Here is a 16,964-nt window from a genome sequence, read left to right on the forward strand (position 1 = left end):
TGTGGTCGGTGGCCTCCTCCTGTGATCCACAACTATTAATCCTCATTTTAAAACAGCCAAAGCAGCTGTTTTCTCAAGATGCACAGATGAGCACATTTCAGCCCCCGGCCGTGCTCAACACACCCCTCTGAGGGTGTGTGTGTGTGTGTGCGTGTGTGTGTGTGTGTGTGTGAGGGGGGGGGGGATTAACCTGCCTCAGCAGAAAATTAAAGATTGAAAGAGGTTTCAGTGCTGAACAAAATCCCACCGCTGGTTTCCTTTAGTTGACGTTACAGGAAACCTTTCAATCAGCTCCAGAGTCTGACGACCTTAATTAGAGCCGTTAATGACGTTCTCATTGTGTTCAGCTCTGAATCCCACATTTGCTTTCACTGCACACAAACTTCCCGCTTCATTTTAAAAACCTCTGCAGGTTTTGGGATTGTGCGTGTGTGTGTGTGTGTGTGTGTGTGTGTGTGTGTGTGCGTGTGTCTGTGTGTGTGTGTGTGTGTGTGTGATAGCGTGCTAACCTGTCCGAGGTGTGTTCCCAGTTCTCCCAGTTTCATGTCCAACATCTGGATTTCTGCCTCTGGCTTAAGCTGAATAAAGTTGGAGAAGGTTTAGATTCAAGGGAGACCTGAGGCACCTTAGTCCTGGAATTTGGCAAAGCTTGGAAATTTGGCTTGGTCGATAATTCCCAACTAATGTCTCGTTTTCTCTGAACAACCGGACAAAGTCAGTAATGTCATTTAAAAGAAAACCTGCTCTAAACCAGCTAATCTGCCCCGATTCCCACCTCATTCGGTCCTGGAGGAAATACGTCGCTAAAATCCCAACCAGAATTCCAGGACATTTGCACAATTTAAGGAAAATTAAACCAGTGAAAGATTCCAAAGTCAAATTCTGACTGTTTCAGACATTCATGCTTAAAAGTGTGGTTTTTTTCTCCTTTAAAAGATGGAGGGAAGCGCGGGTGTCGGCATGAAACATCCCATCATTTCATAACTCACCATTGAAGGAAATGGCTGTGGGATCATTTTCGGCTCATCCCTACGTGCTGCCGGGTGCTGCTCGTCTCCGGACCATCATCTCTGGCCAAAATGGCTCTCACACTTTGTTCCTTCATGATGTGTTTTAGAGCTGCAGGCAGCCAGTCGTCAGTGTCCCAAAATATCCAACACAAGGCTCCCGGATGACCTGGAAGGGAAGTCTGTCGGTTTAGCCTGTTTATTGGGAACGACAGTGGGAATTTAATGGGCTGAGACGTTCCAATGAAAGACGTTGCTTTTTATTTAGCAGCTCTAACAGCTGCTTCCACCACAACCGGATCTCCGCCTGTTGCTTGAGACAAATTGGAATTGATGTGCAAATTTTTCTGCCCCCCCAGTTTCCTGCTGGGGGGGGGGGGGGGTAATTAGTTAGTGGAGCTCTCAGGTGGCTCCAGGATCTGTCTGGATGAGAAGTGATGGTCTGGGACCTTCAGAACACGCTCATGTGCACAACCAGAGTGGACCAGAGTTCAGCTGTGCGGCTCTGGAATGGACGGACCAGGCAGCAATGTTCCCAGGCTCAATACATAAACAAACAAACAAACAAACAAATAAACAAAGGACACTCGGGTGTTTCACCTGTTGACCATCTGAGCGCGGTTAAGTGCTGAGATGTCAAAGATGGCGGACGGATGTGAGCAGACCAACGAGAATATCGATAAAAACAACTTTGAAATCTCAAACTCTCAATATTGATGTTTTAAACTCTTAAGCTGGCAGGCGAGTCAAAAACCTGATTCATTCTTTTATTTAGAACCAAGCTGCCCGCCCTGAATGCACCACGCTGCGGTTCCAGTGTGTGTGTGTGTGGGGGGGGGGGGGGGGGGGGGGGGGGGTTGGCATTAATCCCAAAACATTGTCTGAATTCCAGCACTTTTGTACTGATAGTCCTGATTGGACCGGTTACTGGACACTTTGGGGATGGTTGACATTTCCCTCTCTCTCTCCCCCTCTCTCCCTCTCCCTCGCTCTCTCTCTCGCTGCGTGTGCGTGAGTGAACGCGCGTGTGTGTCGCCTCTCCACAGCCCTCTCTCTCCTCCGGAGCAGCGGCGCGCATCACCTCCGCCTGCGCCTCCGTGTCGGTGCTGTTTCGCGCCCGCACACGCTCGCAGGGCTGCACGTTGCCTCGACGGTGCTCCCCCCCCCGGCATTCCAGCAGCCCCCCCCCCCCCCCCCCACCTCTGGTCCCTCTCATGCCGCCGGAGTGGCGCTGGACGCGGGCCAGTTCGTGAGCGAGCGAGCCGATGAACATGGCGTTTATTGGGGACGCGGACCCGTTCACCGCAGCGATCCCCGCCACCAAAGTTGAGCTGACGGTTTCCTGCAGGTGAGTAGATGACGGACGCGCGTCTCACATGTTTCATGCGTGAGGGGGGGTCGCCGCGGGGCTGTCACCTCCAGAGGTGGATGCAGTGGAGAGGAACAGCAGAACTCTGGAATACACCCGGCGGTGTCCCGGGGTTTGGCTGCCAAATCCCGTCATTTGGGTTTAAAGGTGGTTGGAGGGAATCCCGTTGACGTGCGTGTATGATGCGACCCCTCAGCCGTGCGCACGCACCGCGATTCTCCATAAACTACTGTTGGAAGGATTTTGTGCACGACCGGTTAAGATGAGCGTTGGCTTCAGATCTTTCTCCAGTGCAAGCCTCCGTTACCATGGTGGAGATGTTGGAGCGTTTGGGATGGGAATGGGCCTGATTTTAGAGGTTGTTGGGGAGATCTTCATTTCTTCCCAAACATCTGCTGCTCCAACACCAGAGTGTTGCCGGATTCTTCTTTTATTTGAGGGTGAAATGAAGCCCCGATGCGTGTGGATGTCTGGTCTTTGTGAAGGCATCTCTGGAATAACGTGTGATCCCCAACATTCCCCTGGAACGCCTCAGCTCTCTATGGTCGGCTTCCTGATGCCGTATATTGTAGCACATCTATGCATCTGCTTCTACATAAGAGGAGCTGAACATATGGATGATGCGTAGTGATGAAGCATGGCGGCGTTTGCTTCCTGTGTCTCGTCACATTCCCGGGAGAGCAGCGGCTCTTTGGCCAATTTCATTTTGTTGCTTTTTATGAGATGGGGAGGCGTAAAACATGTAAAACAGCGGAGCAGGGCTGAGGTGTCGTCTGTGGCGTGCTGCTTTTCCCAGCCACACTTGACACGATCCGTCCCTCCCACCAGCCTCGGCTGCACTCAGCCGGCAGCACAAATCCCAGTTAGAAATTTCCCAGCGCCTCAGAGGAGGAGCGGGAATATCCCTTCCAGACAGCAGCTCCACCAGCTCCTGCTCCTGCTGGGAGTCCAGATGAGCCTTGTGATTCTGATGAACAATTTCCTGGAAACGTTTCAGTATTGATTTAGTATTTAAAGTAGCGCTAAGACATAAAAGGAAACGTGGAAATGCGTTCCCCCATCTGCCCGTCTCCCATCCAGCTCCGAGACCGTTTGAGAGTGATGCACAACGGCAGCGAGGAGAGACTGGAAGTGGGAATAACAGGAGCATCCCCATCAGCATAGCCAAGCTTTAAGGGCGTAGAACTATATATATATAGCTGTTATTTTTTGTTTGGGTGAGGTTCTAACCCAGTAATCTGGACCCGTGCAGCTTTGGATCCATTTGCTCCCTGTTTTTGAGGATGAGCTCTTCTCATTTTCTCATAAATGAGCCAATTGTGGTTATTTTAGAGAGCCTGAGTGCCTGACCCAAAACCAGATGTGTGAAGAGCAGAAATCTTTCAGATGTTCCTGTGAGAGCTTCTTTATGGAGTCCTCGCGGCACGCTTCATTGATTTCATGCCTTATCATTAGCGTGCTAGTTATGAAGAGCACATCTCAGCCTGTGAAATGAGCTGCATAAAGACTTTGCTGCCTCAGGAGGAGCTTTGGAGAGCAAAAAAAATAAAAATCTTTTTTCCTCTTAAGCTCGGGCGCTTAAGGAAATCCCCATCACGTACTGGAGGTGATGAGGTTAAACCGAATTAGAAAATCAGTGAGGTGCTAATGTGCTGTGCAGGCCCTGCGGCTGGTTGGGAATTCTGGGTTTCCGAGTCCTTCCCTGCCTCTTCTGTTCTGGAACGCCGCGCTCGTTCCGAGCGTCCACACGTGGGTGGTGTGATGTTCCCACATTGGTGTCTGTTCCTGCGGAGCTCCTGAAGCGTTCAGCCTGGATGGACCCCATCTTTGAGAGACAGCTCTCCTTCACTCAACACATCCCAGTGGCGTCCACCCGAGCGGCCCCCGCCCCTCCGTGTGGCGCTTCCTAATGGACACCAGCGGAAGGTTGGTTCATCCCGGTTTGCTGGTCAGCCGGTCTCAGTGGTCCACCAGGAGAGATAGCCGCGACCTTTGGGCACAAAAGGTCGGACGCGTATCCCGTCGAAGAATTGATGTGTTGAGATGTGGCTGTATTGAAGCCGGGCGCCCCCCTGCTGGGAGGCGGGTCGATGTGTCACAGCCGATGTTGCACTTTGCACCAGGAAGGTGAAGAAAGAGACAGAAAGAGCCGGATCAGCATCTCCAGAACCACATTAGGCTCCTTTCACCCGCACATTTAACCAAAACCTCCCCCTTTCTCACCTTCACGGGCCCAAATGGGAAGTTTTCTCCACGGAACCGTTAAAATCCACATTTAAACAACAATTGAAGCCTTCGCACGTGTGTCGTGCCCCTGTTTTAGTGCCGCGGGTCCACGGGCAGCGTCAGGACGGTGTGGATCCACACAGACCCGGAACAGCGAGATGAGACAAACGGGATCGTCTGAAGCGTTTCTGCCCTTAACGAGCAGCCAAATCAGACCGTTTAAAGATCCAGTGGTTTTCTAATCTTCCCGTCTCGCCTCTGAAGTACAAAGTCGTGTTCAGACCCAGTTTTAACGAAACGAAGTGAAGTGAGATGAAACAGTTCCCGCTTGTAGCTTCGTATCTTTGCTGTGGCCTTAATAACGGGCCCGGTCCTGCTGGGGGGTCACGCTGAGCAGCAGCTGCATAATGAGCATTAAGGGGCGGGGGCCTAATTAGGGCACCGCCAGCGACCGTGGCCCCCACCTGCTCACCTGAGAGCACTCGCGTGTCTCCGGTGCATTAATGCCCCCCCCCAACGCCTCTGCTTTCATCTTCTGCACAGACAATTTCCCCCATCTAAACGGGGACGGAGGACAGATCTGAAGACGCGTTGATTAGCTTGTTTGATGCCTTTCTGCCGGGCACAAAACAGGAAGTGGCGAGTGCGCTTTGAGCTTCAAATAAGCCACCAATTTTAGACTTAATGTCCTGGCTGGAAACACAATAATGTCGTCTGCAGGCTCGGGAACACTGGGAGGAATTTCAGGCAGATCTGAGGCTTCGGCTCACTGAGACGCGTGATTCCTGTCCACCGTTGCCCGCTAGCTAAGCTTCATCACCTTCATCAGCTCCATCAGCTTCATCAGCTTCATCAGCTTCATCATCTTCATCACCTTCATCATCTTCATCAGCTCCATCAGCTTCATCATCTTCATCACCTTCATCATCTTCATCACCTTCATCAGCTTCATCAGCTTCATCAGCTCCATCAGCTTCATCATCTTCATCACCTTCATCAGCTTCATCCGCTTCATCAGCTTCATCACCTTCATCACCTTCATCAGCTTCATCAGCTCCATCAGCTTCATCACCTTCATCAGCTTCATTTGCTTCATCACCTTCATCAGCTCCATCAGCTTCATCAGCTTCATCAGCTTCATTTGCTTCATCACCTTCATCAGCTTCATCAGCTTCATCAGCTCCATCAGCTTCATCATCTTCATCACCTTCATCAGCTTCATCCGCTCCATCAGCTTCATCAGCTTCATCAGCTCCATCAGCTTCATCACCTTCATCAGCTTCATTTGCTTCATCACCTTCATCAGCTTCATCAGCTTCATCAGCTCCATCAGCTTCATCATCTTCATCACCTTCATCAGCTTCATCCGCTCCATCAGCTTCATCAGCTTCATCACCTTCATCAGCTCCATCACCTTCATCACCTTCATCATCTTCATCACCTTCATCAGCTCCATCACCTTCATCACCTTCATCAGCCTCATCACCTTCATCACCTTCATCAGCTTCATCATCTTCATCACCTTCATCAGCTTCATCAGTCGTCCCCGAGTGGCAGCGACGGCTCTTTTAATTTCTCGTGTTGCTCAACAAACGCCCGTGTGGAGAATCCGCTCTTCCGCTCGTCCATGTGAGGAAAAGCTGCCTCGTGGCATCATTATCTTGTTTTTAAACCAAACCACATACTTCTTAAAACCGTATTATTTCATTTTTCCCTGTTTCTGGTTGTTAATGCCCAAATTCTTCCCTTTGTTGAGGTTTTTTTTGCCATATTTCCTTCTTGGAGACTGGAGACTTTTAAAATATGGAGAATGCCGATGGCCACGTTCCAGTTTCTCCGCTCAGAAAATGTCTGTTGGTTTGTGGAGGCATCGAGAGGCCCTGAAGAAGAATGATCAGTGATCCACTTTCCTTTAATCCAGCAGAGGGTGGGTGAGGAAAGATGCAAACCTATTAAAGCGAGGCTGACACGCAGGAGTTGCTGGAGACGTCTGGATGAATACGCTGTAATCAGAGACTTTGGAAGCACGGACTGGGCCATGCTGATGCTGGATAGTTAATTATTAGGCCTCATGGTGCTTAAATTGATGAGCGATTGATTGACAGAGTGCATAAATGGCTCCCTGATTACACTGAAATCAACCAAATAAGCCGAGCCAGTGTGATGGACACGATAGGATGGAAATAGCCCACTTTATTCAATTAAATCAGATAAAGCATCAAAAGGCGCAGACGTCTTTTGCTGTTCCACGAGGAAACGGATGAAAGTTCTAAAAGTTGTGGAGAGACGGACTCGTCGGCCGTTAAACACTTTGCCGGCTGTGACGTCAGGTGGTTTTTGGCAGCGACGCTAATCGACCAAATCAATATTTAACAGCTTCTTTCCGCAGTTGCCTGATGCTCTGGGATTAAAGCCTCTGCGCGGTATCAGCAGCTCCAGGTAGCAGCAGCACGCTGTGGTCGGCAGCGATACGGCGCCGCTCATCCGCCCTTGAACCGGAGCGTTTGGGTTTATCGCTGCCGTCAGGGAGGTGCAGCCCGGCCCACCAGGGTTGCCAGGTGGGGCTTTTCCCCCTCAGTTAACACGCGCCGCCGTCCTGTCTCTGGACGAAGGGTTAGCATTATTGGATGCACTGCTCACAGCAAACCGAGCGTGAGAAAATCGTTGGGCGTCCAGAGAGGCTGCTCAGGTGCCTCGGCGGAGGATTGATCCCAACAGCTCCGAGTTTTCTTTAAGACTCAATTGGCCTCATTGATCAGGCGTTATCTCCCAGCAGGAAGAGCCGGAGCTTCATTACCGGGCTTCTCTGAGGGGACGTCTGTTCGATCTGAGGCTGCGGCTCCGCTGGCCCTGGCGCTGGGCTCCCCCCCCCCCCCCCGGGGCCTAAATGTCACGTCAGTCAGAAACATGTGACCAGAAGGCTGATGCTCGTCGATGCTAACGCTAACGCGTCATTGTTGAGCTTGTTGGACCTGTTCTAGTGTCCTCAGAGGTTCATGAGACGAAGACGAGTCCAAAAGGTCCAAAAACAAACATGTAACAACCTCTGAGGTGCTGCCACCCACCATATTTGTCACGATAAGGCTAAATATTGATTTGATATTGATCAGATGTGTTTTAATATCGTTATATAATAGAAGCACCTTCATTTGTCCAATTAAAAACAGCAGCTGCTGATGGACGCAGCCTCCTCTTCCAGCCCCGGAACGCCGCGTGTGTTGGCCCGGTTCTTCCAGATGGAAACCCCCCTTTTCCTCCTCTCGTGCCCCCGCTGCCGTGCTGAGGTGGCTGTGATGTCACTGGTGGGACTTCAAATGTAATTCTGCTGTTGAGGGGGGAGCGCTCTCCTAAATGTTTGATAGACTACACGGCACTCTGCTCACGGCGCCCCGACACTCCGGCGCCGCCCAGGTGGAGAGACGTGGAGACACGTGGAGAGAGCTTTTTAAGGAGCCGCTCGGCTCCACCGGAGCAGGTGGACGCCCCCCCGGGGGGGCATGGATCAGACGGAGGCTGCCCCCTCCTGATGAGCACATGCAGCTCATGTGCGGGGGGCACAGGCTCTCAGATGGTAGATCCATCATCCATCCATCCATCATCCATCCATCCATCATCCACCCATCATCCATCCATCCATCATCCATCCACCCATCCATCCATCCATCATCCATCATCCACCCATCATCCATCCATCATCCACCCACCCATCCATCCATCCACCCACCCATCCATCATCCACCCATCCATCCATCCATCATCCACCCACCCATCCATCATCCATCCATCCATCCATCCACCCATCCATCATCCATCCACCCACCCACCCATCCATCCATCCATCCATCCACCCATCCATCCATCCACCCATCCATCATCCATCCATCCACCCATCCATCATCCATCCACCCACCCACCCATCCATCCATCCATCCACCCACCCATCCATCATCCATCCATCCATCCATCCATCCATCCTCACTCCCGCACACCTCTCAGTTGTTCAGCCAGTCAGAAACTCATCCCTGAACATGATGAGGCCGGATTCCATCACTTATTATCACTGTTTAGGCTCTGAAAGCTGGGCAGGCGCCAGTGGGCGTGGCCTGACAGCGAGGCAGTGGAGCGTGGCGTTCTACCATCTGTGCCACACCGGGATCAGCACAACACGAGTGCCTGATCTAGATACATCACTAGCCATCAGCGGCTCCGCGACGCTGCCTGCTCGTCATCCAGAACAGGACGGGCGACAGAACGCTCACCCCGCAGCGTGCACGACAGCGCACGTCTCTCGTCCGCTCCGTCCCGTCGTCTCGCTCCGTCTGTTGGCGGCGCGCAATATGCACAAAGTCACGCCGCTGCAGTTATCGCGCCTTTGCTGTGCACTTTTAAGAGCGCCGCGTGCACGTTGGCGTGCTGAAAGGTGCTTTGTTCTGTCGCACTGTCAATAAATAAATAAACACTGAAACATTTCTGCCGTATCGTTCCAACTTCATATTTGTAGCTTTCAAACTGTAACTGCAGTAATCAGAACATCGAGGCTCTCGACGCTTCCGGATCCTCAGCCAATCAGATCCACTCATCTAAAAGCTCCTTTTCCTGCACGCGGGCGCCATCAGAACCACGTGTGTCGTGTGTGGTGGCGTGTTCGGTCGGTGTGGGTTATTTTTGCTTTGAGTGTCCCTGCCGCCATTTACACCTCCTCTGCTCAGCCGGGAATGAGGAGCCGTGTCAGCGCCACCTCGCCACGCTCGCCTGCTCGCCACGCTCGCCGCGTCTTCATGTTTTGTGTTACACGCTTATAAAGAATCTCCTCCTGGCGGCGGACGCTCCGGCGGGTGTTTCCCTGCTGGTGACGAGGCCGCGCTCGTTACCGTATCGCTCTTGGGCGGCGCCATGAAAGCTTTATAGGCTTTTAATGCTGCACTTGGCAGCAGCCGAGACGGCGAGGGAGCGACTCTTTAGCGTCCTCCTCGCCATCCTCCTCGCCATCCTCCTCGCCGTCCTCCCTGCTGCTCCGGAGGCCTGGACGCCGTTGACAGATTCCCTTCCTTGAGTTGGCCTCTTGTCTTCCTTTTCCAGGGGCCTTGTTGGTCTTTTTGGATTGGATTGGAGAACGTCAGTGGGACGTCTGTGGGGCGTCTGTGGGGCGTCTGTGGGGCGTCAGTGGGACGTCTGTGGGGCGTCTGTGGGACGTCTGTGGGGCGTCTGTGGGACGTCTGTGGGGCGTCTGCTCCGTGTTGGTTTGGGCTCCTGCAACAGGCTAAAACTGCCATCGGTTAGGGTCGAGGGAGCTTGGTGGCACACGGGATGCAAAAATAAGCCCTCTCCCCCTCTCTCCTCCCTCTCTCCCCATCCCTCTCACCCTCTCCCTCCCTCCTTCCCGTCTTCCCCTCTCTCCTCCCTCCCTCTCTCTCCCCCTCTCTCCCCCTCTCCCTCCCTCTCTCCTCCCTCCCTCCCTCCCCCCCCCGCTGTCCCTTTTTTATATCTCTCCCCCTCTCCCTCCCGCTCTCTCCCCTCCCTCCCTCTCTCCCCCTCTCTCCCTCCGCTGTCCCTTTTTTATATCTCTCCATCTTGTGTTACAGGAACCTGCTGGACCGAGACACCTTCTCCAAATCTGATCCAAGTAAGTTCCCACTAGAAGAGAATCTCATCCTGAACATGGACACCAGCTCCCAGCAGCAGCAACACAAATGTACAGTGTCAGCGTGCACACACACACACACACACACACACATGTACATTGCAACGGCCGTGTGATTCAGTAGACATTTGCATATGTCAGTGTTCATCAGTGTTCTTTGCTACAAACCTGAGATCCAGATCACCCCCCCCACACACACACACACGCGCACACGCGCACGCACGCACACACACACACACACACACACACTGGGCTGTGTTGACAGCAGGGATTCAGTCTGGCAACTGGTCTGGTGGATTTTAAAGGTCCAGTCTGCTGTGATATTGTGTCGGCTTCTGTTTCCTGGAGAGAGAAACTGACTTCCTGCTTTAGGTTCCCTCGGTTGATTTAAGGGACCCACAGGTGTCACAGGGACCCACAGGTGTCACAGGGACCCACAGGTGTCTCAGGGACCCCCAGGTGTCTCAGGGACCCCCAGGTGTCTCAGGGACCCACAGGTGTCACAGGGACCCACAGGTGTCCAGTCACTCTAGTAGCAGAACATCTGTCAGCATCTGCATTTTTTATTTTAATTTGCACCTATTCGGTTTGTCTGGAACTCGCTCGGCCACCGTAGCAATGCTAGCGTGCCCACTCCAGACCATCCGGACCCTCCTGAACCTCTTGACCCTCCAGAGCGTCTGGACCCTCCTGACCCTCTGGACCCTCCAGAGCATCTGGACCCTCCTGACCCTCTGGACCCTCCAGAGCATCTGGACCCTCCTGACCCTCTGGACCCTCCAGAGCATCTGGACCCTCCTGACCCTCTGGACCCTCCTGACCCTCTGGACCCTCCAGAGCGTCTGGACCCTCCTGACCCTCTGGACCCTCCTGACCCTCTGGACCCTCCAGAGCGTCTGGACCCTCCTGATTCACATGGATAACGCATTGGTAAACACATGGATAGTGCTGGTAGTAACCCTAACCCTATCCATGTGCTATCCATGTGTTATTGTTGGATCGCGATACCTCCTGTATGTAGCTGCCGATCCGCGTGTTCGTTGAATGAAGACTTCGAGAAGTAAAGTACCAATTTCAAAATGTATTTAACAATAGAATCAATTCCAGACACAAATATTACAGAGCTCCGGGCCAGTTCATAACCCTAGCAACAACAGAGTCAATTGTCAGGGCATGAAGTCTGACAACCTAACTATCCCTTGGCCCAGTCCTTTATAGTCACACATATGCAAATTCACAATGTCCATGCAATCCAATCCAGATCCCCCGCTGAGATGTCCCCGTCTTCTTCCTCCAGTCCCACTTGGTGTTGGTAGAGTTCTTCTCTTCCATTGTTTTCCCAGGTGGCCAGCTCCCATTCTTCATGCAAATGTGATCATCATCAACCCCCTTGATGTCGCATTTACAATGAGTGTTTGACACCCCCTGCCTGACTGACTCCTGAGATAACAATAGAACAAACAACAATCCTGCAACTGAAATGTCTCTGTTTTTAACTACATTTAGTCTACCTTGCCTAACTTCTAAGGGCAGACAGGAACATATGGTGAAACATATAACAACAAGATAAGACAATTCTCAACATTATCCATGTGTTATCCATGCGCTATCCATGTGCTATCCATGCGCTATCCATGTGTTATCCATGTGCTATCCATGTGTTATCCATGCGCTATCCATGTGCTATCCATGCGCTATCCATGTGTTATCCATGCGCTATCCATGTGCTATCCATGCGCTATCCATGTGTTATCCATGCGCTATCCATGTGTTATCCATGCGCTATCCATGTGCTATCCATGTGTTATCCATGTGTTATCCATGTGCTATCCATGTGTTATCCATGTGCTATCCATGTGTTATCCATGCGCTATCCATGTGTTATCCATGCGCTATCCATGTGTTATCCATGTGCTATCCATGTGTTATCCATGCGCTATCCATGTGTTATCCATGCTCTATCCATGTGCTATCCATGTGCTCTCCATGTGCTATCCATGTGTTATCCATGCGCTATCCATGTGCTATCCATGTGTTATCCATGCGCTATCCATGTGTTATCCATGCGCTATCCATGTGCTATCCATGTGTTATCCATGCGCTATCCATGTGTTATCCATGTGCTATCCATGTGCTCTCCATGTGCTATCCATGTGCTCTCCATGTGCTCTCCATGTGCTCTCCATGTGCTATCCATGTGCTCTCCATGTGCTATCCATGTGCTCTCCATGTGCTATCCATGTGCTATCCATGTGTTATCCGTGTGTTATCCATGCTCTATCCATGGATAGCGCATGGATAACACACTCTGACAGTCCTCCAGAAATAAACCTGACAGGAGAAAAATAGAATCAGAGTAGAAATCCGTGTATTTGTCATTCAGCAGTCAGGTTGGATTTTCCTCCAGTGTTTCCGGAACATCCATCCGTGCCTCCACCGGGATGGTCCATAAAGGCGGGAATAGTGAAGGAGCGCATAATTGATGAGGGGCAACAGTGGTTGGGAGGAGCTTCCTGCCCTCTCCAACGTTTATGCAGGGAGGCACTTGTGCTGCGTCTGTCTGCGCTCTGCTGACAGCACCGGCCCAGTCACATGGCATTAGAGCGCTTCAGCAGCGCTGCAGTGCACGCGCACGTGCACACGCACGTGCACGCGCCAGCCCTGGGGCCGCCTCACGCACCATGTTCATATGAGCTTCTGAAGCCGGACAACAATCCGACCTTCCTGTTGTGCGCACGGTTGTGCATGTTTGAACCTGTGAATCTGCAGGATCCAAACATTGTGGGCGTCGCCTCCATCCGTCCTGCGTCACCGTCGTCCTTCCCTCCTCCTCCGCCCGACGGTCGGATGGAGGCCTTGCTGTCACCTGCACGTGACCGCCCTGTCGGACGCCCTTCCTCCGTGCATCTGTGCTCGCCATCATGTAGGGCGTCATGCGTGCACAGGTGTGCAGCACCGGCTCACGTTAGCAGGATCCATCAGCTGTCATCTCGTTAGCTGGTTGTGCAATTAGCGCTAATGTGAGTCACCTCAGGCAGAGGTGCTAACGGGTTAGCGGGGCTAATAATGCTACCAACACCCCCCCATCCAACAGTAAAATAATGGACCTAAATCTGAGTGATGGTCATTAATTAAAGATCCACTTTTGATCTGACACATCACAAAGAATTTCAAATCGATGGCTAAATATTTTATTGCGTGAACAGGGATGTTAATATGTTAAAATATGGGGAAAATGCAAATATTACCGGTGCTGTTGCTGAGCAGAAGCCTCATTAAGCCTGATTAAAACTCAGCGATGGCGCCGCTGGCGTGGCCGCTCGTCGTTGCTCAGGTGGAAACAGTCGTGTTTGAAGCTTTTTCTCCACGTCAGGACGATCCGGCTGCACGAAACAGGATTTTCCATGTTCCTGCTGCTGGAGCCTCCACATGCTGCAGCATTCCTCCCCCTCTGTGACACTTGTGAAAGAGCCCCGCCTTTCTCCAGTCAATGGGATTATTCCCAGCGTTGCTCTTCCCGTTTCACCGTTACGTAAACACGGACCCAGTCCCAGCTCTTCGTGGCCATGCCAGTCTCCATCTGGGACACGTGTGAAGCTGCTGTTAAACACTCCCGAGTCTCCGTCAGATGGAGACGTTCCAAGGTCATTGGGGACTTTCCTCCTCTCACAGCCTTATCGTCCTGGCTCCGCTTCCTCCTGGGAAAGATCATCATGCTGCAAGGCAACATTCCAGTGACATTTAATTAGGAACTCTTCTCCAGATGAACAACAGGCTCTGAGCCCATTTTCAGTGGCGCTTGTTCCCGAATCCTCATCAATCATCCCTCTAACCCGTCTTTCCTCCTCTGATCCCACAGTCTGCGTGTTGTACACTCAAGGAATCGCCAACAGAGAGTGGAGGGAGGTGAGTCCAGGATCCTGGCTGCTACCCTAACCCCTGACCCTGACCCTAACACTAACCCTGACCTTAACCCTGACCCTGACCCTGACCCTAACCCTGACTCTAACCCTGACCCTAACCCTAACCCCTAACCCTGACCCTAACACTAACCCTGACCTTAACCCTGACCCTGACCCTAACCCTGACCCTAACCCTAACCCCTAACCCCTAACCCCTAACCCTGACCCTAACCCTGACCCTGACCCTAACCTAACCTAACCCCTAACCACACAGGTCGGTGTCCGCTCACACAGCTTCTGTTGACCTCTCTTTCCTACAGTTTGGCAGGACGGAGGTCATCGACAACACCCTCAACCCCGACTTTGTCCGTAAATTTATTCTGGATTACTTCTTCGAGGAGAGGCAGAACCTCCGCTTTGACCTGTGAGTTTAATCCACTTCTGGGTGTTTTTGCTGCTCCGTGTCTGAAATATTCATGTGGGCACAGAAGGAGAGACCTGGAATAAAACACCCTTTTCCTGCCACTTCAGTCATTCCAGCTTCTCCATTTGTATTGGTCCCATTCACACACCATTGGGAAAGTCCAGGAATGACTGGAATTGTTGGGATATTTTCCCTGAGCAGCAGTTCTGCCCACCTGCTGGGCCTGAGCGGCGCCACGACCTGTTTGTGAGCACGAACAGGATATTCTGGGGCCTTGGGGCCCGTTCTCCCTCCGTTTTTAAAGGAACGTATTGAGCGGGAAGCTTTCCTTTTGGCACGTTCTCCGCCTGAATCTTTACACTTCATTAGTTTGGCTTGAAGGTCACTGTTGCTTGACCAAGTGCATTTTCCACAACTCATAATTCCTGCTCGTTTTCATGTAAATGTCAGAGGGAAAATGATGAAACTGGTGCAAAAAGGTCAAATGTTCCGGACAAACGCGGGGCCTTGTGACCAGATCTGGCCGATCCGTTCAGAACTGGTGCCATAAATCACAGCCATCAGAGCAGATCCTGCAGATGGTTTGATCCTCCTCAGCTCAGGTGGGGCCGACACACTTTTATGGGATCTCTGGGTCAGAAGAGCAGCTTCTTTATCCCAGTGATTCTAGTCTGGCGCTCGGGTCCATTAAAGAAAGGCTGAGAGGACGGAAGCCGGAATATGGGAAGCAAATGTCCTCCATTTGTGGCATTAAAGTCCTTGAAACAGGCGGTGATGCTGCTTCCTGCACAAAGCGGATCTCTTGTCTTCTGTTGGATCAGTTGGATCAGAGAGGAAATCTGTCTGTAATAACAGGTTTTATAAAATAGCAAGTAACAGAATAAACGTCCACATGAGCAACGTTTATTTCCTTCTGCAGGATTAAAGGTCAGGCTGTCCAGGTCGTTATGCTAACCTGTGCCTGTCGGGGGGGCGGCAGGCTGCTCACCGGGGTCGCAGAGGTGGCGCTCAGGTCGCAGAGGTGGCGCTCAGGTCAGGAGTGACTCTCAGGTCAGGAGTGACGCTCAGGTCAGAGGTGACTCTCAGGTCAGAGGTGGCGCTCAGGTCAGAGGTGACGCTCAGGTCAGAGGTGACTCTCAGGTCAGAGGTGGCGCTCAGGTCAGAGGTGGCGCTCAGGTCAGAGGTGGCGCTCAGGTCAGAGGTGACGCTCAGGTCAGAGGTGGCGCTCAGGTCAGAGGTGACGCTCAGGTCAGGAGTGACTCTCAGGTCAGAGGTGGCGCTCAGGTCAGAGGTGGCGCTCAGGTCAGAGGTGACTCTCAGGTCAGAGGTGGCGCTCAGGTCAGAGGTGACTCTCAGGTCAGAGGTGACTCTCAGGTCAGGAGTGACTCTCAGGTCAGAGGTGACGCTCAGGTCAGGAGTGACTCTCAGGTCAGAGGTGACGCTCAGGTCAGAGGTGACTCTCAGGTCAGAGGTGGCGCTCAGGTCAGAGGTGGCGCTCAGGTCAGGAGTGACGCTCAGGTCAGAGGTGGCGCTCAGGTCAGAGGTGGCGCTCAGGTCAGAGGTGGCGCTCAGGTCAGAGGTGACGCTCAGGTCAGGAGTGACTCTCAGGTCAGAGGTGGCGCTCAGGTCAGAGGTGACGCTCAGGTCAGGAGTGACTCTCAGGTCAGAGGTGGTGCTCAGGTCAGAGGTGACGCTCAGGTCAGAGGTGACGCTCAGGTCAGAGGTGACTCTCAGGTCAGAGGTGACTCTCAGGTCAGGAGTGACGCTCAGGTCAGGAGTGACTCTCAGGTCAGGAGTGGCGGTGGCGCCTTCATCTGTCTCGGGCGACATTCTAGCAGCTCTCTGAGCTGAAATGATGGACACTTGACCGATCACTTGAAGATCGGAAAACTTCTCCTTAAAATGACACTTAGTGTCCACGGCAACGTTACAGGAAGTGACGCATGTCATGAAATTAGGCATGTTTGACTACACTGAGACACACACACCCACACACTCACACACACACCCACACACACACCCACACACACCCACACACACCCCCCCCACACACCCCCACCCACACCCCCACCCACACACACACACACACACAAACCCACCATCACACCCACACTCACACACACACCCATACACACACCCACACACACACCCACACACACACCCACACACACCCACACACACACACACCCCCACCCACACACACATACACACACCCACACTCACACCCACACCCACACTCACACACACACACCCACACACACCCCCCCCACACACCCCCACCCACACCCACACACACACACACATACACACACCCACACACACACCCACACACACACACACCCCCACCCACACACACATACACACACCCACACACACACACACACACACCCACACC

At 52.5% G+C, this 16,964-nt stretch overlaps 1 protein-coding gene across 2 annotated transcripts in view; it reads left to right on the forward strand.

Moving 5' to 3' along the window:
- The first annotated feature begins 1,968 nt into the window (after positions 1–1,968).
- The window catches only part of LOC101065210 (copine-8-like), a 32,967-nt gene continuing 17,971 nt past the window's right edge, over positions 1,969–16,964 (forward strand). The window contains exons 1-4 of one of the 2 annotated variants that reach the window (XM_029842003.1): positions 1,969–2,355; positions 10,185–10,225; positions 14,103–14,149; positions 14,466–14,569. In XM_029842003.1, the coding sequence (XP_029697863.1) occupies positions 2,273–2,355; positions 10,185–10,225; positions 14,103–14,149; positions 14,466–14,569 (275 nt within the window). In that variant the 5' untranslated portion in view covers positions 1,969–2,272. The remainder of the gene's footprint in view (positions 2,356–10,184; positions 10,226–14,102; positions 14,150–14,465; positions 14,570–16,964) is intronic. The other variant, XM_029842002.1, reaches the window with a different exon arrangement.

Source organism: Takifugu rubripes, chromosome 9, assembly GCF_901000725.2.
Source record: "Takifugu rubripes chromosome 9, fTakRub1.2, whole genome shotgun sequence".
NCBI lineage: Eukaryota > Metazoa > Chordata > Actinopteri > Tetraodontiformes > Tetraodontidae > Takifugu > Takifugu rubripes.